This window comes from Choloepus didactylus, chromosome 27, assembly GCF_015220235.1.
Source record: "Choloepus didactylus isolate mChoDid1 chromosome 27, mChoDid1.pri, whole genome shotgun sequence".
In the NCBI taxonomy this organism is placed as follows: Eukaryota; Metazoa; Chordata; class Mammalia; order Pilosa; family Megalonychidae; genus Choloepus; species Choloepus didactylus.
In genome coordinates, this window is record NC_051333.1 from 12702985 (window position 1) to 12729990 (window position 27006).

General features: G+C 37.8%; 1 protein-coding gene across 5 annotated transcripts; it reads left to right on the forward strand.

Moving 5' to 3' along the window:
* The first annotated feature begins 6148 nt into the window (after positions 1-6148).
* Positions 6149-25176, forward strand: ZNF404 (zinc finger protein 404). 5 transcript variants are annotated; one of them, XM_037820648.1, is made up of 6 exons: positions 6149-6284; positions 6514-6646; positions 7327-7394; positions 13022-13097; positions 18430-18556; positions 22398-25176. In XM_037820648.1, exons 4-6 carry the CDS (start codon positions 13089-13091, stop codon positions 23834-23836), a joined length of 1575 nt encoding a protein of 524 aa, XP_037676576.1. In that variant the 5' UTR covers positions 6149-6284; positions 6514-6646; positions 7327-7394; positions 13022-13088; the 3' UTR covers positions 23837-25176. The 5 variants fall into 5 exon arrangements, with proteins under 5 accessions (XP_037676576.1, XP_037676579.1, XP_037676578.1 ...); XM_037820651.1 differs by lacking the exons at positions 6514-6646; positions 7327-7394 and adding exons at positions 13312-13464; positions 13543-13766; XM_037820650.1 differs by lacking the exons at positions 6514-6646; positions 7327-7394 and adding an exon at positions 13312-13766.
* The last annotated feature ends 1830 nt before the right edge of the window (positions 25177-27006 follow it).

Below are 27006 nucleotides of genomic sequence, written 5' to 3' on the forward strand. Positions count from 1 at the left end.
GGGAGTCATGTCCCATGTAGGCGGGAGGGCACTAAGTCCAACCTGCCAAGGTGGCTTAGAGAGAGAGGCCACATCTGAGCAACAAAGAAGTTCTCTGGGGGTGACTCTTAGGCACAATTATAAGTAGGCTTAGCCTCTCCTTTGCAGCAGCAAGCATCATAAGGGCAATCCCCAAGATTGAGGGCTTGGCCTACTAAATTGGTAGTCTGGGGAGCTTGTTTTTTTTTTTTCAGTAGAAACCAGAATTTAATGTTTCACATCAAGAACTTCTATTCACAACAAAAACACTGACCCTAACCAATGGGTTAATATTTTTCCATTTATACAGAAATTCCATTTCCCTCCCACCTCCCCTCCAATACTCCCTCCCCACTAGCCCTGTCTGTTCTTTCCAAAGCTCTATGAAGCAGTGACCCCTTGACATTGGCAGGGGCCTCAGATTAGACATGAATAGTATCCAGCTGGGATGGGGGCTGTTTTTGACTGCACTCATTGTTGTTCCTGGGTTGCCATTTTTTCAGCTCCAAGTCTGGGATATATGAGACGAAATAAAACCCAGGGACCTTATCACCATTTCATTTCCTTGAGGCAAAGGTCCCTAGTTTGTCTACCTTCTTCTACTTCTCAGTCTTCTTATAATTGTTTTATATATAATACTCATATAGCTGGGAGGACTAGGGAAATTTCTTCCACTCTATCTTCCCAGAAGCATAAGTCCCCTCTCAATATTTTTAAGATGTCAAGTTTCCTGAAAATATCCATTAATATTAATGCAATCAAAATGTCAATGCCACAAACATTCCTGTTCACATATTTGGTGAACATACATACACAATTCTTTTGGGTTAAAGGTAGGAATGGATTTGCTTGGTGGAAGGTATAAGATCAATTGAATAGATCCTGTCAAACAGTTTTCCAAAGTAGTTGTACCAACTTACACTCTCATCAAGAGCACATGAGTGTGTAGTTGCTCCAAATCCTTGCCAACACATGGAATTGACATTTTAAAATTTTTTAGTCATTCTGATGGGTTGACCTGTAGCTAATAGTGGCCTTAATTTACATTTTCCCAATGTTGTAAAATACTAATTCATATGGTTATTAGCCATTTGGGTTACAATTTATGTAAAGTACCTTTTCAAGTCTTTTATCCATTTTTACTGAAGTTTTGTTTATAATTGAAAACTTTTTAAGAATAACTAAAATTTGACCAATAACACTATACTGTTGTTTAATATCATGCAGATCAGTATCAGGATGTATCATGGACAGGATGTCAAATCTCTAAGAATTTTAAATTATCTCTAAGTATTTGTATGAATAACATTTACTCATACAAATTTAACCAAAAGGTTAGAAAATCCGTTTTAATTTGACAACACTTCCCATGCAACTCATAACATATCAAATGAACCTATTTCTAGCACCTGTTTTTTTATAAGGTAAAAGAGCAAATTATTTGTGATTTGATTTGAGAAGACAAAATGCCAAAAATTTGTCAGGAAGTTTGAACACTGGCTAAATAAGATCATAGTTCACTGATAAACAATAGTTGGTTATGTACTTAAAGTGACAATAAAAGAGTTTAAATTAACATTCATGAGGTAACATGAATGTTAAAAGGAAAGAAAAACTTAGTCCTTTTAAAAGTGAGAAGACTTGTTCTCTTAAACAATAAAGGATGCTAAGGTCAATATAATTATCACTGAGGATATTATTCTGATATGACATAGAATCTTTGCCTTCTAGGCAGATTACTCAGATGGCTAAAAACAACCTTTTATAACCTCTCACTATGAGCAGACCAATAATCCAAGAAAATTTCATCATTTTAATAGAGAACCAAATCTAGTTTTGCATGTGTTTTGGTTTGCTAAAGCTTCTGGAATGCAATATACCAGAAATGGGTTGGCTTTTAACAATGGGGATTTATTAAGTCACAAGCTACAATTCTAAGGCCATGAAAATGTCCAAATTAAGGCAGCAAGAAGAGGATACCTTCTCTGAAGAAAGGGTTCCTCTGTCAGAAAAGAAGGCACTTGGCCAGCATCTTCGCTTCTGGGTTTCGATGCTTTCAGCTTCCGATTCCAGTGGTTTTCTCCCTGAGCATCTTAGCATCTTCAGGGCGTTTCTCTCTCTATGCTCTCCTGCTTTACCTGCCTTTTATTCTCTCATAAAGGATTCCGGTGAAGGATTAAGGCCCACCTTGAATGGGTTAGGTCACATCTCAACTGAAATAGCCTAACCAAAAGGTCCCACCCACAATTGGTCTGCCCCTGGGGTACCTAACAGATGCAAACCAGCACAGCATGAATATATGATTTGATACGAATGTTCTTAAAAAAATCTTATAAATAAGCCTATCAAATCTTAGTGTTGATGATGACAAATACAATTCATTTCTACAAACCTTGTATAGCTTTCGACATCCATTTAGGTTTTGTCCTACACTTTCCTGTTCTCATTCTGCAACACCCAGTCAATTTACTTTAGGACAAAACCATTCTTTTTTCTGAACAAAAAAAACATCCTGCATACTTTACAAACTTAAGTTCCCAAAAAGATCTTGGAAATTGTTCTCAAGCCGACAACCTACAAAACAATAACTCTTGAAATAAAGTTTGTCAGAATAATAATGGAATTTGGTTAAACACAAATTTACATTTTTCATCACCTTAAAGATCTAGTGGATATAATGCTAGCTTATTTTAGTGGTAAACCTATATAAATTTAGGAAGAACATACCTAAATAGAATAAAATTGTATGCTTTTATTATACTTAACATTGATAACTCAGAAGACATAGCTGTTACTATTTAACTAACACTGTTATACTAGTCCTGTTTGCCAAAGGTTTATCTGGATTATGGGCATTTGAATTTTTAGGACATTTAGATTTAGTTCTACAAATACTCTCTTTACATTGGAAGTATCAGAAGTTCAGTTTCCTTACTTTCTAGGACTTTAGTAATATTAGTTTCTATATAAGTGCTTATTTATCTATAAGTAATTTGAATAGAGTTCTTTTAAGGATTTTTAAATGTTAATTTGGTATTAACATTTAATACCAGAGTTAGAAAATATACATCAAATATAAAGACACACAAAAAGAGACCTTATAGCTTCAATTAAAAAATTTCAGCCGAGTCTGACATAAAACACAGAAACACAGATTGCCAATTTGAATGTATTATATCCCCCCAAATGCCATTATCTTAGATGCAATCTTGTGTGGATAGACATATTAATATTGATTACATTGTAATTCTTTGATTGTTTCCATGGAGATGCAACCCACCCAACTGTAGGTGATAGCCCTGATTAGATAATTTCCATGGAGGCGTGGCCCTGCCCATTCACCTTGGGCTTTGATTAGTTTACTAGAGCACTATATAAGCTCAGAAGGAGTGAGCTTGCTTCAGCCAAGAGGGACAGTTTGAAGAATGCACAGGAGCTGAGACAGGAGCTTCAGCTTACAGAGACATTTTGGAGATGGCCTTTGAAAGCAGACTTTTGCTCTGAAGAAGCTAAGAGAGGACAAATGCCCCAAGAGCAACTAAGAGTGACATTTCTGAGGAGCTGCAGCCTAGAGAGGAATGCCCTGGGAGAAAGCCATTTTGAAACCAGAACTCTGCAGCAGATGCCAGCCACGTGCCTTCCCAGCTAACAGAGGTTTTCCGGATGCCATTGGCCATCCTCCAGTGAAAGTACTCGATTGTTGATGCCTTATCTTGGAAACTTTATGGCCTAAAGACTGTAACTTTGTAACCAAATAAAACTCCTTTATAAAAGCCAATTCATTACTGATGTTTTGTGAAAAGGCAGCATTAGCAAACTGGAACACACAGAAATATAAAACTCCAGTTTATATAAAAGAACTGGCTTTCTCTCATTGCTATAAAATTTCTCAAAGTGGCAACTATAAGCACTTCTCATTCTCTATCAGATCTACCCATGAACAGAAAATCACAGGTCCACAGTGAGAGTATATATCAAAGGCAGGAGTTTTAGCAGAAAGAAGAGGGAGATTTAGAGCAAGAAGAGCCCATTATGCTATGGCCAGATGAAATGTCTATGCGGCCCCAGGCCTTTAGGTTCAGCCACCCGGTAACTGTTCTGATCTTTGCAGAATTCCCCAGGAAAGCAGAAGTTCTAGACAGGTGTCTGGAACTGAACACAGGCAGCATAATAGATAGAAAAACAGGCTCATTACACAGCAGTGAGAGGACTGGCAGACCACTAGCCATGTGACCCAGGTTGGAGTCGGCTTATCAGACCTCATGGATTCTGAAAATATACATCTCCAAGAAAAGATATAAAATTAGAAAGCTGGAGGCAGAAATTAAGTGAAATCAACTGGAGGGTCTGAGGATAGAACCGAAACCAAAACCAAACCAAAGACTCAAATAAAAGGCAACTGAACCCGACACAAATTGTGGAGTTCAGATAATAGGAAGGAGTGACCAGGGGATGCAAAGTCTCTGCAATTGAACAGCAGACACCAAGGATCTGTCAAGGGCACTTCACCTGGCTAGTTGCCAGAGCCCGCAGCCCCAGAGGGCACCTTCTGTCTTCTTTGGGGCCTATCAATCTTATCAAAAGACGAATTGAAGTCAGGTTTGCAGACTACAGAATTTTATTCAGGACACCAAAGCTTTAGTGCACCAAACAAAGCCAGATGACTTGCAAGAACAGAAGTAGCTCTGGAGTTCTAGGGATGACAAATGATTTTTATAGACATAAGGAAGTTAGCTTGATTCTTATTGATTGGACAAGAGTTTGTCTTATCAGGTCAAGTTTAGGGTAGGTGGGTTTTATTTTGTTTTGGGTCAAATGCAATAAACCAGGGGCTTCACTGGCTATCTGGGTCAGTGCCTTGGTGGGGATTTCTAACTTCAAAAGTTTTCAAAGTTATAAGAAGGAATTCAAAGTAGTAGTAGTGCATGGGTTTTTGTTGTTGTTTTGTTTTGTTTTGGCTCTGAGGGGTTCCCAAGGCTTTCTCTGTACAATTTTATCAGGTAATTCTGGGTGTATATGCAGTTTCACATGGCCAAGATCAGACATACAGGGCTGTTTTCACAAATCCGGATGGGGGTGGGGAGGTAGAAGAGAAATAAGGACTGAGTGAACTCGGATAAAGCCAGGATGCAGGGCTGCATTATGACTTTCTTGGGCTCCTTTCTCCATAAAAAAAAAATAAGTAAATAAAATGTATACATTACAACTGTGGTGGTATAATAACAATACATTAAAACATTTTAAATCTAAAAGTTCATATTTTTCTTTTGATTTTAAAAGAAATTAAAACATTTTCGTGGGCCCCTGAAAGTATGAGGGCCCTAGGCACTGCTGGATAAGACAGCCGGGTTAGGACGTGTGTGGGGCTAAAGATCAGGTAGATTACGGTTTCAAATGGGTAAACGGCAAGTTATTGGGGATGGGGAATTTCGCGGTGTGGGAGAAGGGGAGGATGGCCGAACACATTTATTCTCTAAAAATCTGAAACACAAACCACTTTGCATCTCAAAGTGACACACTCGGAAACAAAGCACAAATAGAAACCTGGCCGCATCCATCCTTACCGACATACAGTGGGTCCCACTACGTCAGAGAATGAAAACACAAACACACATACACACAACGCCCAGGCACTCTTTCTTGAAAACAAATGCATACTGAACGCCTGCCGAGCTCCTGGCCATACTCCCAGCGCTGGTACTACCTCGGGGGGGCGAAAGACAAAAGGTTGCCCACAGAGAGATCGCATCCAAATGCCCACCTGCAGACCCTACTCGGGATGTGCGCCACCTCCTTCCACATGCAAGTTGAGGCTCTGGTGTCCCCAGACCCTCCTCTGCCGTCTCCAGCCGGGAATCAGACTTCACTCGCCTCCCCCAGGTACGCAACACTTCCTGAAACCACCATACTCCACAGGAGCACTAGCAAGCCAGCTCCGCAGGTTGTCGCACACCTGCGCCTGCGCACTCCCAGCAAAGCGCGCCTCCCTGGCGCGGCTGCTCACGGGCGGGGCCTCGGCACCGAGAATGATCCGAACAGCGGGTTCCCTGCGTCCATGAATAGTCCGACTGGACTACATTTCCCAGAAGCCACCGGGCTGGACTCACCCTCCAACTCTGGTCCCCTTCCGGTGTCCAGCAGCTGTGGTCCGTGCCTGGTGGTTAGAACACGTCCAAAGAAAAAAATAACAGCAGAGGCTTCCACGGTACTTGCCTGGAGCCGAACTGGAGCCTGTGGTGGAGGTGGCAGTGGGGGAGGCACTTAAGGTGAGGAGACCCGCGCGCGGAAAGGGCTTGTCGTGCCCCGATCCTCAGGCCTGTGTCTGCCAGAGCCGCAGAGGAGAGTATTTGTGAGCCCCTGAGAGAGGGGTGGTGTGGTGTGTGCTTGGGGGGGTGGGGGGGGACAGTGCATAACCGCAACTAGTAAGGCATGCACCTGCACACGGTTTGGATGATGAGAACCGCCTCCAGCTTCTCTGCTTTTCCCGCCTTACAGTTTACAGTCTCCAGCACCTGGGGGAAAACCCCACTCCTCCCCTCTGGGTCACCATAATGTCAAGAGCCTGGGACCCATATTTTCTCTTCCCCCCACCCCGTCCTCCGCGGACTCTCGCAGGAGCTCATGTTAGGTAAGCGCTGGTCTTCCACATCCTTCCCTTTTCTCCTCCAGGCCCCTTGAGCTAATAAAGCTGTCCTGTCACGCATTCTCCGCTGTGAGCTACTGTGCTGTGTCTTGTCACCTCGAGAAACTTCCACATAACGTCCAGAACAGTGTGGCTGTGTAGAGTGTCACCGTGAGTGGTGACTCTCGCTTCTGCTGATTCTTCCGCCCTCTCCTCTCTGCCACAGATAAAAGGCTCCTGGGAGGGAAGCCAGATTCTGAGCCTTAGAATGTAGGAATGGAGGATACCAGCGAAAAGACAAAGACTTCACCTTGAGATGAGATTTTGAAATAGGATGTGGCTTCAAGGCAGGCTTCTGGGAAGGAGGATTCCCTTCTGGGAGGTTCCCTCTTGGACGTTCTGGGTGGGTGGTGGGGGGTCAGCTACCTGTTTCCTAAACAAAGCATTTCCAGAACTCTGGCCCTGGCAACCTGCGGTGATTTAGAGACAGATTTCACCTTAGACATCAATGACCCTGGCCTCTTTCCGTACTGGGAAGGTCAGCACTGTTCCAGTCACCTTCCCACTTCCACCTGTTTGTGTATGGTGGACGGGGTGAGCAGATACGGTGTTGCAGGGTGTTTTCTAACTTAATTCTGCTGTCCAAAAAAATCCTGACGTCTCATGATCCCCTTCTCTTTTCCCAGTGGAGTCTCTTAAAAATAGGATTCTGAGAGAGGAAAGGATTTGTAACATATCTAAAAGTAAAGTCCAGGTGAGTTTGTTTCTTTTTTACTCATAAAATGCACTTTAATTTTAAAGACATGGGGACCTTTATTTTCCTTCTGCTGAAATGTCCCACCTAATAGTGACAAGCTTCTTCTTGACTCTAAGCCCCTGACCTTCCTCCTCACCCTGGTCCTTACAGAGTCCAGATAGAAAATGTTCCACCTGGCGTTAGCAGTAAATTCAGGAGATAACTCCATGTGATCCATCTACCCCATTGCCTGACCTCCCTCCAACTGCATCCATTATTTTTCCACTAGCTCACTCCAGTCCTTAAAAACCATTCTGTTCTCTGCTTCAGTGAAGTACAATTCTGGTTTGGTTTTGATCTCTCTCCCCTATGGTGATAGCCTTCTGGTCTCTCTCTTCCCTATTGCAAATAACTTTGACTAAAGTTACATGTATTTTATAAATGTAATCACATTTTACATTTGTACAATTTTGTACATTTGTAACCTAATTTTTTCAGCTGATTTATTGAAATACAACTCATATAGCATAATATTCAACCACTTAAAGTGCACAGTTCATTGTTTTTAGTATATTCACAGGGTTGTGCAACTGTCACCACAAGCAACTTTTTCATCACCCCCAAAAGAAACCCCATATACATTAGCACTCCCAATTTCCCTCAACCCTCCCAGCTGTAGGCAACCACTTATCAATTTCGTCTGTATGAAATTGCCTATTCTGGACCTTTCATATAAATGGAATGTGTTGCCTTTTATGACTGACTTCTTTTACTTAACATTGTGTTTCAAGGTTCATCTATGTTTTACTGTGTTTCAGTGCTTCTTTCCTTTTTATTGCTGAATAATATTACATAGTACAGTTACATGACATTTTATCTATTCATTCATCAGTTGATGGACATTTGAGTTGTTTCCACTTTTTGGCTATTATAAATAATGCCGCTGTGAACATTTGTGTGTAAGTTTTTGTGCGAATATATGTTTTATATCTCCTGGGTGTATATGTACAAATGGAATTACTGGGTCATGTGATAACTAGGTTTAACCTTTTGAGAAACTACCACACTTCCCAAAGTGGCTGCATCATTTTACATTCCTATTAACAATGTATGAAAATTCAAGTTTCCCCACGTTTCTCACCAGTACTTGTCTTTTTTATTATTGTGGGTGTGGAGTAGTATGTCATTGTGGTTTTCATTTGCATTTCCCTGATAGATAATATCAAGCATCTCTTCATGTGCCTCATGGCTATTTGTATATCTTCTTTGGAAATATGTCTGTTAAGATTCTTTACCCATGTTTTCATTTGGGTTTTTATCTTTGTAACATATTTTTTTATTGATAGTAAATCTTGAATATTTTCATTCCCTTAATTTCTTAAACTTAGCATTTACTGATGGCTTAGTATTTTGTTACATAGCTGTTCTGTTATATATTTAACTAATCAGCTGTACCTGAGCTCAGAATGCTGAACACACCTGCTTCAACATGCTTTCCCCCTTCCATATCTTCATCAGCTTCACTTCTTGCAATGTTTCAGGGCATATGGGAACTTAGGTCTTTATAATTTCAGAGGTAGTGACATGTGGGAATGAGGCAACATCCTCTTTTGAGTGGAGTGCTGATGACTGTACCCACTCAGGAGGACTAAAATAGTGAGAAACCCCCAGGAACAGTCTTTACCATCAAATCTTTAAATTCAAAGTATGATCTCTGGAGCTTTTTTATTCCTTTCATGAAATCCTCTAGAGAGACTCTAAAGTGTTTGAATTTATGGTTTGTTTTAGATTCAGTGATAGTTCTACTCTGTTTTTCTTGAAGCATTATCATTTTTGTACCTCTGGTGACTTTGCTGTATGCAGGTGTTTCTATTCCCAGACCAAGTATAATTCCTGTATTGAGCAAAGAATCCAAGCCTGGTAGGCGGAGAATGTGGTGATGTGAGGATTTGTATAGGTGTGTTAAGGGCAACCAGTAAAGGGAAAACCATTGCACGCAAAACTCAAGACTCAGAACCTTAATATTCTGATTTGAGAAAATCAACTCAAAGGCCTTTGGAGAAAATAAGGCCTCAACATTGTATCCCAAATATCACCATATTCATATCGCCTTTTATTTTACCCTCTAGACTCAAAGAGAATGGTTAGCTTTATTATTTTTTTATTATAAAATAATACATTCTCATGCAGTAATTCAGAAAATACAGAAAAGTTCAAAGTGAACATTACGTGTAATTTCATCACTGAGAAAAACTGCTGTGAACATTTTACTCCAAATCTTTGTGTCCATCCTTCAGTGTATGTGCATATAATCACGTTGGGATTTTTTACTTGCGATAATAGGATTTTTTTTTTTTTTGTAAAATGGTATTTTTACCTATTATCATCAAATAAAGGTCAACACCATAATTTTTTATTGAATTATATATGCTGTATACAATAAAGTGCACACAGCTGTATATGTAGCTCAGTAAAATTTTTTCATTTGAAAACATCTGTGTATTCACTACCCAAATCAAGACACAGAGCATTTTTATTTCCCCCTTGGAGATTTTATTTGTGCCCTATCCCAGGTAGAACCTACCCCTTCCCCACAAGAAGTAAACCCTATTCTGAGTTCTATCATTCCACATTAGATTAACTGCTTTTTAGTTTCTTGTATCTGCCATCTTTCACTCAAAATTTTATTTTTGAGATTCATCCATGTGAGAATCAGTAGGCTTTTTTTCCATTTGTTGTACAGTATTCCATTGTATGACTATACCATAATTTGTTTATTGATTCTCTTGTTGAGGGGTTATTTCCAATTTCGGGCTATTATGAATAACCCTTCTATGATGTTTCTTGTACAAGTCTTTCTGTGAACATATGTTCTTGTTTCCCCTGGGTATACACCTGCGGGTTGACTCAATTTACACTCCCACTACAATGTATGAAAGGTCCAGTTGCTCCTTAAACTTTCTAACACTTGATTTTGTTCATCATTTTAATTTTAGCCATTTTGTTGCACATGTAGTGGTATCACATTATAATTTTAATTTGTATTTTCCTGATAATTAACAATATGTGCACCTTTCCTTATGATATTCTCCATTTTGATATCCTCTTGTGAAATGCCTGTTCATATCTTTTGCCCATCTTTTAGTTTGGTTCTTATTCTGTTTCCTATTGATGTTCAATTTTTCAATATATTTTAAATACAGTTCCTTTGTGTGTGTATATAAATATCTGCAGTTGTGTATATGTGTATGTGTGTATATATATACATACACACATATGTACACATACAGAGAGGGAAGAAGGGAGAAAGAGAGAATCTTCTCTTGGTCTGTGACTTTCTATTTACTTTCTTAATGATGTCTTATAATGAGCAGATAGTCTTAACTTTAACGAAGCCCAATTTATCAATTACTCTTTATGGGTATTACATTTATTTCTGTTTAAGAAAGCTTTGTTGGGGAAGAAGAGAAAGCTCTTTCTTATAGTAGAGCTCCAATTGGTTGATGTAGAAAGAAAGAGGGCCATAGACAATGGCCATTAGGCAAATACAACAGTTGTAATAATTATTTCAGTAAAGACCCACCAATTGACGCTAAAATTAGTGGGTACAAGTTTGAGAACAAAAAGGATTTGTTTAGTTTCAAAGTAGCCCGCCCCCAAGATATTTATTAACTACAAAAGGAAAGATAGTAACTTTACAGTGGGAAAACTCAGCAGAAAGGTTTTCACAGATTTATAGGACATCACAACCTTGCGCTTTTCCCCACAACGTTACTTATGTGTGGTGCATCATCAACCTTTTAAATCTGACAACTGAATACCTGCAAAATGATAGTACTTTATTGCTTAAAAACATTTCTTTAGTAAGTACTTTAGTAAGTACTTTATTGCTTAAAAATATTTCTTTAGTAAAATTATGTATCTACTTTTTTATTTAATTACCTATACTCAGTTTTCACACAAAGGAACAAGAAATCCTGGGTTTCAGAGGCAACAGTTGAAAAAAACTTGCTTTGTAATTACAGAAGTGTGGTTTTTTTTTTAATTCATTTTTATTGAGATATATTCACATACTGTGCAGTCATACAAAATAAAGCGTACATTCAGTTGCTCACAGCACCACAACATAGTTGTGCATTCATCACCAGAATTAATTCCTGAACAATTTCATTACCACACACACAAAAATAATAAGAATAAAAATTAAAGTGAACAATCAAAGTGAAGAAGAACACTGGGTGCCTTTTTTTTTCCCCCTTCTTCCCCTATTTTTCTACTCATCCATCCACAATCTAGACAAAGGGGAGTATGGTCCATATGGCTTTCCCAATCACATTGTTACCCCTCATAAGCTGCATTTTATACAATCGTCTTCAAGATTCATGGGTTCTGGGTTGTAGTTTCATGGTTTCAGGTATTCACTACTAGCTATTCCAATTCTTTAGAACCTAAAAAGGGTTGTCGATATTGTGCATAAGAGTGCGCACCAGAGTGACCTCTCGGCTCATTTTGAAATCTCTCTGCCACTGAAGCTTATTTCATTTCCTTTCACATCCCCCTTTGGGTCAAGAAGATGTTCTCAATCCCACGATGCCGGGTCTACATTCCTCCCTGGGTGTCATATGTGTATGCCAGGGGGATTCACTCCCCTAGGTGTCAGATCCCACGTAGGGGGGAGGGCAGTGATTTCACCTTTCAAGTTGGCTTAGCTAGAGAGAGAGGGCCACATCTGAGCAACAAAGAGGCATTCGGGAGGAGACTCTTAGGCACAATTATAGGGAGGCCTGGCCTCTCCTTTGCAGCAACAGTAGAAGTGTGGTTTTAAAACACATCACTTCAACTTATTGTTTGTGAATGTGGCAAAATGTCTTTAATTCTCTGAGGTTCCATTTCCTTTTCTTTTCAATGGAGATAGGAACTGTACTGCAGGATTAAATGTTAGTATGTGTAGAGCACCATCTCACAGAAGATTGCAAAAATCCACTTGTTGATTTGTGGTTTCAGTGAGCATGAATTCATCCCTCCCTGTGGGTACTTGGGGGGTGGAGCAGGCGATGATTTCATGCCAGAACGCAAAGTGGATCCCAATCGGGAATCCAGGGTGTTAGCCCAGAAGATATGGGGAGTTACAGTTCTGACTGGTGGGGGAAGGCTCCCACGTTGGCAGGCAATTTTACAGTGGTAAAGGTTGCCGGGATGGTCTCCACTATTTTCTGTCTTTTGTCTGGTAGAGTCCAGGCCCATCCCAAGGCCATGAGGGTTGTTGAAGTCTGTATGGTATAGCTTAGTCTTGACCCTAGAAGGTAGGCTTGGAGGGAAGAGGATCTGCTCAGGATATTCAGCATCATCAGAATGAGAAATAGGCCAGACTGGGGTGTCTGGATCTTGCTTTAGTGCAGGAGTGCTTCTACTCCATATCCACACCGGGACAGTTTGTTTCCCTAAGTATGGGGAAGGGCTTGTATTTGCCCAGACAACTTCTCACATTCCCTGACGTGTGTTAATGTGCTTGGGAAGGGCGGGGAGTGAGGAGGGGCTGTGGGATGCAGAAATAATAGAGAAGAAAAGAAAAAGGTTATCCTAGCTTAAATTATTTTTAGAGGTCTAACACATACCAGATCTCAAGGTCTCTTTTTTGTCCGCAGCTTTGTCTTCTCTGAACTCTGGTTCTCTGGTAGAGGAAACGTGAGGCGTACTGGCAGTTTTAAAATCATGGCCCAGGTAAGTTGATGTCTCTTTCTCCTTCCTAGAATATTATGACTTTCAATTCATGTAATAGTTCCAATCTGTCCTGAAACCTACTCAAGAAAGCTGTATCTCTGAACCTCCTTCACAGTTCTTCCCAATACAGTAAAGGATGGTAGCCTCATTTGTTCCCTTTTTCTCAAGCTGATTATCACTTGTCAAATAACTTATTCATCTTTTATGTGTTCAGTTTTCTCATAGGAGCAGTGGTGGAGCAGAGAGTCAAATATCTTGAAGGAAATATTTAAGCTTCCCTTGTCAAGTTCTTGGTTTCATGACATAGAGTTGATGTCCTGTTTGATCACAGCGGGGAGAACTTTCTCCACAGCCCTAAGTTTTCCAGGTAGATAAGGTGGGATTTGGTTACAAGTGGTTTCAGTCCCAGTGAAGGATGAAGTCTCATGCTTTTGAACGGTTTTAGGTTGAGTTCAGATGGGATGGTGCCTGCCTAGAGAGAGATCAGAGATCTGGCTAAGGATTCCCCAAGAAATAAATAAGCAACCACAGTCCAATCTGTAGTTGAAGAGGATTTGCTGGTCTTGGATGAATCATTGTTGTTCTGGATCATGCTATATCAAGGTGCTCTGACTCAACAAGAGTTCAATAAGAGATTGCAGAAAAGAAGATCATCTAAAACTGCATGTGGTAAATATTGAACTATGTGAAAGAAGTTAGAATTTTTGTCCAACTTAAGTCCAACTTCAAGGCTTTAATAGTATTATAATTTATATATTAATATTATATTAATGCCACCTTAATACTTTAAGAACGATTAAAGCTGATATCTGTAAGGTGGACTAAATAAAACACTAATTTGTCAGAATAAGGGGAAATGCTTATGACATAATCTCATATAATGAACTTGTGTCTTAAGAAAATTACTTAATTTTATACAATCTATTTTCTAAGATCCTATTTTTCAGAAATAATTGGCAGGTAATTAACTGACAGGCAATTAATTTTGCCTTTTTAAAGCAGCTTTATTGACATACAATTGACTTACAATAAACTCTCGTATTTTAAAGTGTAAGATTTGATATGTACACCCCTGGGAGTCATGTCCCATGTAGGGGTGAAGGCAGCAAGTCCACCTGTCAAGTTGGCTTATAGAGAGGCCACATCTGAGCAACAAAAGAGGTTCTCTGGGGTAACTCTCAGGCACAATTGAGTAGGCTTAGCCTCTCCTTTGCAGTAACAAGCTTCATAAGGGCAAGTCCCAAGATCGAGGTATCGGCTTACTAAACTGCTTGCGAGAATATGAGGAATTCCCCAGGTGGGGAAGTTTAATATTTCCACATTTTTTGCCAGTCCCTCATGGAGGCTTTGCAAGTATTTCTTATTCTTTGCCCAAATTACTCTGGGATGTACCGGGGCTTCACGCTAACTTGTACACACCAACCAGATCTCACCCCCTATTCAACATTCCATGTAGTTATGGTGTTTGAATAAACTGACCATACAAGTTAAATTATACAGTATGCTACAGAAAATATAGATTTTACACGAAATAAACATCTCTTCCTTTGGTCTCACACAGAAGTTGAAGTTTTAAAACACAGTCAATATCATCCTTTACCCTTTAGTCTGATTTGCCTTAGTCCTAACCAAGTTCATTTCATTCATATCTCTAATTGAAGTCTGATCTGTTTTTCAGCTTCTGTAATAGTTGCTGTGTGGGGTAATGCTGACATTCATAGCTGCTGGACTCTGGCTCTGAGTCTCAGGTGTCATACAGATACCTGAAGTTACAGGGACCAACCAGGTTATACACAAAGAGCTCAGCATCTCAGAGTTTAGAAATAACCATTACAATTCATGAATAGATATGACTGCTATAAGAGCTTACAGTCTAGGAACCTTTAATACTAAGCCTTCCCCTGATAACCATGCCCTCAGATTCAATTCTCAGAGTTTAGTGCATTTCTTTTTAATGCAGAGTAGTATTCTATTTTAAGGATATACCACAATTTGGGTATCCATTCATCTGCTGAAAGATATTTGGGTTGTTTCCACTTGTGGGCTATTACAGATAAAGCTGCCATGAACATTCATGCACAAATCTTTGTATGGATGTATGCTTTCATTTCTCTTAGATAAATGGGAATGAAATAGCTGGATCATATGGAAAATGTATGTTTAACTTTTTTAAGACACCAATAAATTGTTTTTCAAAGTGACTGTACCATTTTGTATTCCCACCAATAGTATATGACACTTCTATTTCTTCCAGATCTTCAACAATACTAGAAATGATCAGTCTTTTTAATTTTAGCCATTCCAGTAGTTATGTAGTAGTATCTCTTTGTGATTTTAATTTGCACTTCCCTAATGAATGATAATGTTGAACATCTTTTCCTGTGTTACATAGCTATCTGTATATCTTTTTCAGTAAAGTGTCTGCTCAAATCTTTTGCACATTTTAAAAATTAGTTTATTTTCCTAATATGGAATTTTGAGCATTTTCTGTATATTCTAGATATAGTCCCTGTATCACATACATGCTTTGAAGTACATTATTTCCTTAAAATCTGTGATATAATGAATAACATAACTCCATTTTTGATGTTTCACTGCTGACAGCTTTTAAGCCCCACCCCTCCCTCTTCCCTTTCTTGCCCCGCAGCTGGGCAAACCTATAAGAAAACTCAAGTGCCCCCACCTTTGCTACTGCTGGGAGTTTCAAACCACACAAGCCCCTGGCCGTGTACCAGAACCCTTACTCCAGTCCCACCCCATAACCATAATAAAAACCCAAGCCATTCTCCTTTTCTATTCTCTCAAGCCATTTTCAGATCAGCATGGGAGCCACCTTCCTCTTTTCATAAGGCCTCATTATATCAATAATGAGGTGTGTGTGTGTGGTGTACTCTGTTTCAACATCCAAAGCAAATTTTGGGTCAGTATCCACTATTTCTTTGTATGGTGGCCACAACATTTGGCTTTCTTTTCCTTCTCTTAGTAGTGACTTTTGAAGAACAGAAATTTTAAATTTTGATTATAGCCAGTTTATCAACTATCTTTTATGGATTGTGCTGTTTATGTGTTGAAGAAATCATTGCCTAACCCAACCTTACATAGATTTTTACCGTATGTTTTCTTCTTGGGGTTTTATAGTTTTAGTTTTTACTTTTATGAATAAGATTCATTTTGAATTAATCTTTGCATATGGTGCAAGGTATAGATTGAAATTCATTTCTTTGCATGTGGATATCCATTTGTTCCAGTGTCATGTTTAAATTAAACTATCCTTTCTCCAGTGAATTGTTGTTGCACCTTTATCAAAAGTCACTTGTCTGGTCTTGGGCTTTTCTTTGTTGGGGGGGGGGGCAGGGTTTGATTACTGATTCAGTCTCTTTACTAGTTATTGGCCTGTTGAGATCTCTTTCTTCTTGAGTCAGTGCAGCTAAAAAAATTTATATATTTACCCTATAATTATTATTTCCATTATTCTTCATTCCTTTGTGTGGATCCGTGTTTCCAACTGGTATCATTTTCTTCTGCCAGAAGGATTCCCTTTAACATTATTTGTAGTGTGGGTCTGCTGGTAATGTTTCTTTCAGCTTTTGTATGTCTGAAAAAAGGTATTTTCTTTCATTTTTGAAGGGTATTTTTGTTGGTATAGAATTCTAGATTGCTGGTTGACTTGTTTGTTTTTCCTTATTTTTGCTCCTCTCCACGTAATTTATCTTTTTTCCTCAGAATGATTTTCAGATTTTCTTTTTATTCGTGGTCTTGAGCAATTTAATTACGATGTTGCTTGATGTTGTTTCTTCATGTTTCTTGAGGTTTGGTTTCACTTTTGAATTTAGAAAATTTTTGGTCATTACTCTTCAAATATTTTCCCCCTTATCCCCTCATAGGGACTCTAATTACTTGTATATTAGAGTACTTGAAGTTGTCTCACAAATCATTGATGTTTGATTTTTTAAGTCTTTTTTCTTTCTGTTTCATTTTCCATAATTTCTGTTCTTTTGTCTTTTAAATTTACTCATTCTTTTGTGATCTCTAATTTGCCCTTAATCCCATCCCAGTGTATTTCTCATCTCAGATGTAACAGTTTTCAGATTAATATTCTTGTCTTCTAATTCTGACATATCTGTCAGTTCTGAGTGGATTTTGATTGATTCCTTTCATTATGGGTTGCATTTTCTTTTTTCTTTGCATATATATTACTTCTTTATTGCATATAAGACATTTTGAATTTTAGCCTGTTGAGTGCTGTATATTTTGTACGCCGAGAAATATTCTTGAGCTTTGTTCTGGGATGTAGTTGAGTTGGTTGGGAATGGTTTGATCCTTTTGCAGTTTGCTTTTAATATTTGTTCAGAGCATTATGTGTTCTAGGAGTAATTAGTCTCCACTATGCAGACAAGACCCTTTTTCTAATATGATCAAAGCAGGCACATTTTCAGCCCTGTGTGAGTTGGCAGGTATTGTTCTCTAATCCTTTCATATCATTTGTTCCACTACCTCAAGTAGTTTCCCCACATACATGTGTGGTCAGTACTCTGCATCCCAGGGGTGTACCCTCTGGAGAGATCCAGACTTCCTGTCTGCACTTCTCTCCTCTCTTTGCTATTTTGGTCTTAGTCTCCCCAGACTCCCAAGTTCTTCTCCTCAACTCGGGGAGTCTGCCAGGCTTTGCAGAGAGAGTTCCCTTCCCTGCCCCATGGCCTGGAAACTCTCCTGGCGGTATGCTAGGGCATCCAGAGGGTTCACCTCATTCATTACTTGCCTCTCAGGGATCACAGGTTTTCCTTGCCTGATGTTCTCTGTCTAAAAACCATTTTTTGGTATATTTTGTCCATGGTTTTGATTGTTTCATGGAGGAGAGTAAATTGAATCCCTGTTACTCTATCTTGGCTGAAAGAGATCTTACAATACATTAAGAAAAAAGAAATTGATAGTTTTTTGTTTTTTTGTTTTTAACTTATTCCTTGAAGAGAAAAGAAGATGTAAGCACTTACAATTATTAAGAGTCTGTGATGTAGGCACAAAGCACGTAATGTCCTTGAATGTACTATTTCCTTTAACTAGAAAAGTCCGATTACTCTGTTTTCCATACATTGGGATATTTAAGTTTTCCCATGTTGTTAATGAAATTTTGTCTGCTACAACAAAGTTCTTCTGGATTATGTAGGCACTTTACTTCAAATATATTAACTTATTTACTCCCCTCAAACCATATCACAGTATTCTAACTTCAGCCTACTTGTTTTTATATATTGCCCCATTACTGAAATTCAGTATTCCACCTTGAAAAAATTTTCTTTCCTTTTACAAATGATACATGGGTTTCTCATTTCAGGTGCCATTGACATTCAATGATGTTGCCATAGATTTCTCTCAGGAAGAATGGGAATGCCTAAACTCCGATCAGAAGGATTTGTACAGAGATGTAATGTTGGAGAATTACACTAACTTCATCTCTTTGGGTAAGGATGTCTGCCTCCAAAGATGTAAAAAATGCTATCTGGAATATCAGCCTTCTCCACTGTGTATTTTATATTTTCTGTCAAGAAATGAGCTAAAATTCTGCTTCATACTCTTAAAGTACTGGTTTGAAGTTTGTTGGATGAAAGTGGACATCTCTCTCCAGCACCTAAATCTTCCTTATCCTTCAGTTATTTTCCTACCTCCTTCTGCCCCTTCCTGTAATTTTTTTTTTTTCCTAAATGACTAAAGGCTTGACTTCTGGGAACTTTCTGCGTAACCATTGTTCCAGTTTGCTAATGCTGCCATTTTGCAAAATACCAGAAATGGATTGGCTTTTATAAAGGGTGTTTATTTGGTTACAAAGTTACAGTCTTAAGGCCATAAAGTGTCCAAGGTAAGGCATCAACAATAGGGTACCTTCACTGGAAAAAGGCCATTGGCATCTGGAAAACCTCTGTTAGCTGGGAAGGCATGTGGCTGGTGTCTGCTTGCTCCCAGGTTGTGTTTCAAAATGGCGTTCTCCAAAAGTCTGCGTCAGCTCCCAACAGCTGTCTTCAAAATGTCTGTCTCAGCTGCAGCTCTCCAGAATGTCACTCACAGCTGCTCTGAGTTTCTTCTGTTTGTCAGCTCTTTTATATGGCTCCAGTGATTTAATTAAAACCCACCCTGAATGGGTAGGATAATACCTCCATGGAAATTATCCAATCAAAGGTCTTGCCCACAGTTGATTTTGAGTCACTTCTCCATGGAAACACTAAATCAATAAGTTCCAACCTAATCAACACTAATATGTCTTCCCTCACAGGATTGCATCAAAGAACATGGCATTTTGGGGGACTTAATACATCCAAACTGGCAGAACCATTGTCAGAGAAAACAAATTTCATATTATATGTACATTCAGAATGCCTGTAAATATTTTAATAACTGGTCCACCTATACAGAGAACAGGTACATACAGAGTTTTGGTTTTCTCTTTAATACAAATAAGACTGACTTTTATAATAATGGAATGGATCAAGACCATTATCTTCTTTAATACTGTTTTTCTAGTTACAACAGTGGGAATGGCTTATAGTAACGTAATAGAGTCTACCAAGAAGTGGCAATCTTTGTTCATTCTCTCTGCTCTTCTGGAGCTCCAGTTATACCTATGTTAAATCTTTTGAGCATATCTCATAATTCTTTTGTGTGCCTATCTTTTCCCTCCTGTTTTTTCCTCTACGCTTGTGTTTGAGTATTCTATTGACCTTTATTCCACCTTATTTATCCTTTTATCCTTTCTACTGTATCCAGTCTGCTCTTTCTTTGTCTTTCATGGCCTTGATAATTTTGAAGAGTACTAGTCAAGTATTTTGAGGAGTGACCCCCAATTTGGTGTGTTTGGGTTTTCTCTTGTTTAGACTGAGGTTATAGACTGGGAAGAAGAATACTCCAAAAATGCCTTTCTCTTCATATTGTATGAAGCAGCACATGTTATCAACATGGTTTATCACCTTGAAAACTTGTTTAAGCTGGTGTCTGTCAGTTTTCTCCACTGTAAAGTTATTATTTTCTCCTTCCATGCTCTATTTGTTAAAAGGAGTCAGCAACTCTAGCTGGGGTCAGTTCCGATAAATTATATTTTCAAAAAAATGTCATTTTGTGTAATTTAAAAATTTAATGGTATAGTAATCTTATATGATTTTTTTTTGTCATTCTCTGTTTCTTTATTAATGACTGTTTCCCCGTCATTATGTTTGCATTTTTCCCCTTTTTTTCCTTGACTTAAGTAAGCTAGTAGTTTGTATGTGTTAATTGTACTATATTATTTTTTACTTTTATTAATTTCCATTTTCTGCGTATCTTCAGTTTTCTTTGTTGTACTTCTCCTACATTTTAAATTGAAAAATTCATGAGTTATAATTTTCATTTGGTGTAAGCATTTCAGCCTGTAGATTTTCCCCTGAGCACTGTGGTTGAAGACAGTAGATTCTGATATGTAGCATTTTCATTATCATTGTTTTCAAGAAATTGTGCAATTTTAGTTTGTATTTTCTCATTGATTTAGTAGTATAAACAGAGCTTTCTATTTCTAAATAGAAAGTGTTTGGGTTTTCTGAGATTGTTACTTATTTCTTTTATTATATTAGTTCAGAGAATATTGTTTGTATTATTTCAACTTTTTAAACATGCCATGCTTTATTATCAAAGTATTCCACTTGTCTTCAACTCATACTTGACACAACTCAATTTAGCACATTAGTTTTCCTCGGGCTGCTCCCTGATCTGGATTGCCAATCTGCCCCCCACTTCCCATATAACATTTTTTGTGGAGTCCCAGGCACTTTGTTTCCCAGACCCCTTCCCCATATTATTTAGTTACTCTATTTTCCCAATACCCCCAAGTTAATTTGTTTAGATTTTCGTAACCCTTTCAGTATAATATTAACTGATACAATTCCTGAGAAATTTCCAAGAATGCACTTCTGAGAAGAATGATTGCCATTGGTTGTAAAGGAATAGAAGGGATACTTTGGGAAAGGCATTGAAGAAACAAAACAGATTGGGCATCTGTAGGATAGATGAATAATATTAAAACTCTGCTGAAGAAGATAAGTGGATATTACATCTGATTACCTTGATGAAATAGAAACAGAAAAGTAACCATGACTATGCACAGGAAGGTTTGAACAAGAGCGGAAGAGACATGTATATATTTAAGGTGACAGGCAGTTGGACAATGATCAGGCATCAACTTTTTCCATTTATATTTTTGATTCATTAGTTTGGATGTGTCTTTTTTCTGTTGCAAAGTAAATGATAGGGGAAAGAGGATATCACTGTAATAAGATGTGAGAAAGTGATGTCAGAAAGACATAGTCAATAACTGTTGAGTAATTTTCAGAAATCAAATGGTTATTTTATTCAGCTGCTTTCCCCAGTGGTTCTTGGGATTATGTATCTTTTTTTTTTCATCCAAATTACCTTTTTTCATTCAATATTTTATTCCACAATTAATACCTACCTTGCAGTAGGGACTTGTTTTTCAGTGACAATTGAAGGAGGATTTGTGTCTATATTTGATGTTTTAGAGTAAGAAAATTAGTGAAACAAATTAGATTTAATGAATTTATAATTGGGAAAAGCATTATGAAGTGAAAGAATTAGGTGTTGGAATATAGAATAAAAGTTATGGATTTACTTAAGAGTTTGCAGACACAGCCTTTCTGAGGAAGTGATTTCTAACACACAACACCCAAAGATGGTAACTGAAGGAAGCGATGTGACAAACCTGTGAAAAGGCGCAAGAGATGGGGATGGTTTTGCTTTATTCTAATAGCTCAAAATATGCAGCAGAGTAATGGGGAACAAAGATGACAAGAGCTTGAAATGAATTCTTATAGATAAGACAGGGCCTTTTTATTCATGGTTATGTGTTTGGATCTCAGTCTAAACCATTGAAAAAATTATATATGGAGCCAACTTCTAGATAATGTTATAAATGCAGACTACCAGGACCTATTCCTCTTGTTTCTCACTCTGTCTGAGGGTATATCTAAAGGGTAGTATATATAAGACACACCCTTTGTAATTTTAGCCCTCAACTAAATATTAGAACTCCTGACTTTTTCTGTTTGCCTCATCACAAACCTTGCATTCTCATATGAACTTTCATAATTCCTTGAGCCCTTCTTTTGAAGCCTTTTTAAAATTGCATGACAGTATTTTAGAGTTTTCTAACCTTTTTACTTCTAGTGGACATACTTCTCAGTTTATTACTATTTTTACTATAGGATCTCCCTCTCTACCCCCAGTACAGGAAAATAGTATTTGTTTGTTTTCTCATTTTTCTTTCAGACTTTGATTTCACAAATGAGACCAACAAGTTATCTTCAGAAAAAAGCAGTTATGAAGTAAATTCATACCATCGGGAGGCATTCAAAAGAAGTAAAACCTTCAACCTTACAGGGTTTATTTTCAGAAATGATTCACAGTGCAGAATTGGATTTGGGAAACAACAGGAATCTAAAGTGGGATGTTTTAGTCAAATGCTATTCAGAAAACATTTATCTCTTCCTCTACATCAGAGAATTCACACTAAAGAGAAATTATATGAATTTAAGGAATGTAGGAAGTCCTTTAGAAAATATTCACACCTTACTGAACATCTGAGAGATCATGCTAGTGTGAAACCCTATGAATGTAAGGAATGTGGAAATGCCTTTAAATTTCAACAGAATCTTATTAGACATCAAAAAATTCACACCGATTTGAAACCCTATGAATGTCATGGATGCGAGAAGTCATTTAGGTTTTATTCACAGCTTATGCAACATCAGATCATTCATATTGGTGTGAAACCCTATGAATGTAAGGAATGTGGTGAAACTTTTAGACTATACCGGCATATGTGTCTGCATCAGAAAATTCATCATGGTGTGAAACCCTATATATGTAAGGAATGTGGAAAGGCCTTTGGTCATCATGCAAGTCTTTTTCACCATAAGAAAATTCATACTGGTGAGAAACCATACAAATGTAAACAATGTGGAAAGGCCTTTGTTCGTAGTTATCTACTTATTGAACATCAGAGAAGTCATACTGGTGAGAAACCTTACGAATGTAAGGAATGCGGGAAGGCCTTTAGTAGGCGCTCAAGCCTTCTTAAACATAAGAGAATTCATAGTAGTGAGAACCTCTTTGATTGTAAGGAATGTGGGAAGACCTTCTATAAAGGCTCTCAGCTTATACAACATCAGAGAATTCATACTGGTGAGAAGCCATACGTATGTAAAGAATGTGGGAAGACTTTTAGGCTTCATTCATACCTTATTCAGCATCAGATAATTCATACCGATGTGAAACCATATGAATGTAAGCAATGTGGGAAGTCCTTCTGTCGTGTTGGAGACCTTAAAACACATCAGTCAATTCATACTGGGGAGAAACCCTATGAATGTAAGGAATGTGGGAAAACCTTTAGACTTAATTCCCAACTCACATATCATCAGACAATTCACACTGGTTTGAAACCCTATATATGCAAAGAGTGTAAGAAGGCCTTCAGTTCTATCTCAGGTCTTTCTCAACATAAGAAAATCCATACTGGTGAAAAACCCTATGAATGTAAAGAATGTGGTAAGGCCTTTATTCGTAGTGTTCGACTTACTCAACATCAGAAAATTCATACTGGTTTGAAACCGTACAAATGTAAGGAATGTGGGAATGCCTTTAGTCAATGCTGTCAACTGACTCGACATCTAAGATTTCACAATGGTGAGAAACTCTTAATGTAACGGGAGTAGGGAGACCTTTAGCCATGATACATTCTTTACCTTTCATTCTCACCATTCAATCACTTAATGATGTTATGGTGAGCATTAAATGAGTTAAGATAAAATATGAACTCTTGAGGGAGCATCTGGCCGATAATATTTGTTTAGTAAATATTAGCTATTGTCATTTTTATGTTAATCATTAGTACTACTATAATCCATATGGAAGGAAGAGCCTATAAGTATATTTTTAAAAACTTTCCGTCTTCACTCATCCCTAATTTAACTTCAGATAATTCATTCTGGACAAAATGCAGTAGTAATATTAAATGAGAAATTTTTAATTCAGAGCTCATCCCTCTGAAGATTATTAATGCTGGAAAGAAATCAGCTGGGTTGAAAAATCAGAGTGGTTTGAAGACATTTACTCATAATAAATTCTAAAACACAAATACCATACAAGCCACACACACATTACTTATATCATAAAATATGGGTAATATATGCGTTGCATATGTCATTTTTGCTGTGCTTTTTTGAGTGAATGTCTTAGGTATGAGACTTGACCTCTAAAAACTCAGTATACAACTTCCAGGATTAAAGATAAACTTGTACCTGACACTAAACTCTTGTCACCTAAACTCTTGTCACCTAAAAAATTAACAGTAACCCCACAATATCATATAATATCCATTTGCAAATTTTGCCAATTTTTAAAGAATGTCTTCCAGGAAACAAACTAAGCACATATATTCTGTATGATTATGGTTCATTAAGTCTTCTTTGGGCAAGAACCTATTCTCCACCTTTTTTGTGTCATAGACTTTTTTGAAGACTCAAAAGAGTTGACCTGTATAATGTTGCACATTCCCTGTATGTCCTATTGTTTCTTAGGGTGTGCTTAACTTGTTTCTCTGTCCTCTGCATTTCTTATGAACTAGAAGTTGTGCCCAGAGGCCTAATTAGGTTTCAGATTAAACATCTATGACAAGACTATTTTGTAGATAATGTTGTGTACTTAGTATTGTAAATATCAGGTAGCATACAGTTTTAACTATGTTTGATATCTCGATTAATGTTTTGACCACCAGCACTTTCTACTGTATTGGTATTTTTTTCTTTGTAATTAATAAGTAATCCATGGAAAGACACACTGGCACCTCCACTTGAAAATTTCATCATGTATTTTAAAGAAATTAAGAGGGACAAACCTCATCTTTTGTATTTAACCACATATTTACCACTTCCCATGCTTTTCATTTCTTTCTGAAAATCTGGATTTCCCTCTGGTATCATTTCCCTTCCACTTGAATAACTTATTTTAGCATTTCTTGGAGTGCAGTTCTGCTGGTGATGTTTTCATAGTTTTCTTTTTTTTTTTTTTTTTTTTTTTAAATCATCATTTTATTGAGATATATTCACATACCACGCAGTCATACAAAACAAATTGTACTTTCGATTGTTTACAGTACCATTACATAGTTGTACATTCATCACCTAAATCAATCCCTGACACCTTCATTAGCACACACACAAAAATAACAAGAATAATAATTAGAGTGAAAAAGAGCAATTGAAGTAAAAAAGAACACTAGGTACCTTTGTCTGTTTGTTTGCTTCCCCTACTTTTCTACACATCCATCCATAAACTAGACAAAGTGGAGTTTGGTCCTTATGGCATTCCCAATCCCACTGTCACCCCTCATAAGCTACATTTTTATACAACTGTCTTCGAGATTCATGGGTTCTGGGTTGTAGTTTAATAGTTTCAGGTATCCACCACCAGCTACCCCAATTCTTTAGAACCTAAAAAAGGTTGTCTAAAGTGTGCGTAAGAGTGCCCACCAGAGTGATCTCTCGGCTCGTTTTGGAATCTCTCTGCCACTGAAGCTTATTTCATTTCCTTTCACATCCCCCTTTTGGTCAAGAAGATGTTCTCCATCCCACGATGCCGGGTCTACATTCCTCCCCGGGAGTCATATTCCACGTTGCCAGGGAGATTCACTTCCCTGGGTGTCTGATCCCACGTAGGGGGGAGGGCAGTGATTTCACCTTTCAAGTTGGCTTAGCCAGAGAGAGAGGGCCACATCTGAGCAACAAAGAGGCATTCAGGAGGAGACTCTTAGGCACAAATACAGGGAGGCCTAGCCTCTCCTTTGCAGCAACCGTCTTCCCAAGGGTAAAACTTATGGTAGAGGGCTCAACCCATCAAACCACCAGTCCCCTATTCATAGTTTTCTTTTACTGAAATACCTTCCTTTTTGAAGGATGTTTTCTCTGGCTATAAAATTCTGGGTTGACAAGTTTGTTTGTTTTTTTTTAAGATGTCAGACCACTGACTTCTGGCCACCATATTTTATAATGAGAAGTCAGTGCTATTTGAATTAGTTTTCCTCTGTATGTAATGTGTCATATTTGAGTACGTTTGAGTACGACTGCTTAGATGTGTTCTTCCTTGTATTAATACTGTTGAGTTCTCTAAGCCTCTAAAATCTGTATACTTATGCCCTTTACCACATTTCAGAAAAGTTTGGCCATTATATATTCAGATATTTTTTCCCCTTATCTCACCTCCTCCTGGAGTTCCAACTGCACATATGTTAAACCTTTTGATATCCCATAGATCACTGGCTCTGTTCATTTACTTTAACCTTTTTTTCTCACTGTTCTTCAGATTGGATAGCTTTTATTGCCCTCTCTTTAAGTTCATTGATTATTTTTTCAGTCATCTCAATTCTGTTGCTAGGCTCATCTGTCATATGTTCAATTTCAGATATTATATTTTTCAGGTATAGAATTTCCATTATTGCTTTTTTATCGTTTCTATTTCTTCACTAAGATTTCCTTTGTTGTCATTGCAAGCATATTTTTACAATGCTTTTAATTCCAGATTAATTCTTAATTCTTAAAATCTTCTGTATGTTGATTCATGCTGGAAAAATGTGTAAAATCATTATTATTAACTTGTATTATGAAAAGTTTCAATGTCAACAAATGTTCCCAGCTGTTTAGCTAGGTCACAAAACAGCTTTCCTTTTTCTTAGAGTTTCAAATTTAACTTGCTCATATGTAGTGTGATTCTGATGAAAAACAAATTACACTGTCACTTTTTGTATTTGATTATGAAATATTTGGCAAGCACTTTTTTTTTAAAGAAAATCTCCAATTGGAGTTAAAAGTATGGTAAATTC

Bases quoted from the DNA above. Each gene is read 5' to 3' on its own strand.
- ZNF404 (XM_037820648.1), top strand. The intron at 18,557-22,397 runs GTAAGGATGTCT...TTTTTCTTTCAG, and splicing joins CACTAACTTCATCTCTTTGG to ACTTTGATTTCACAAATGAG.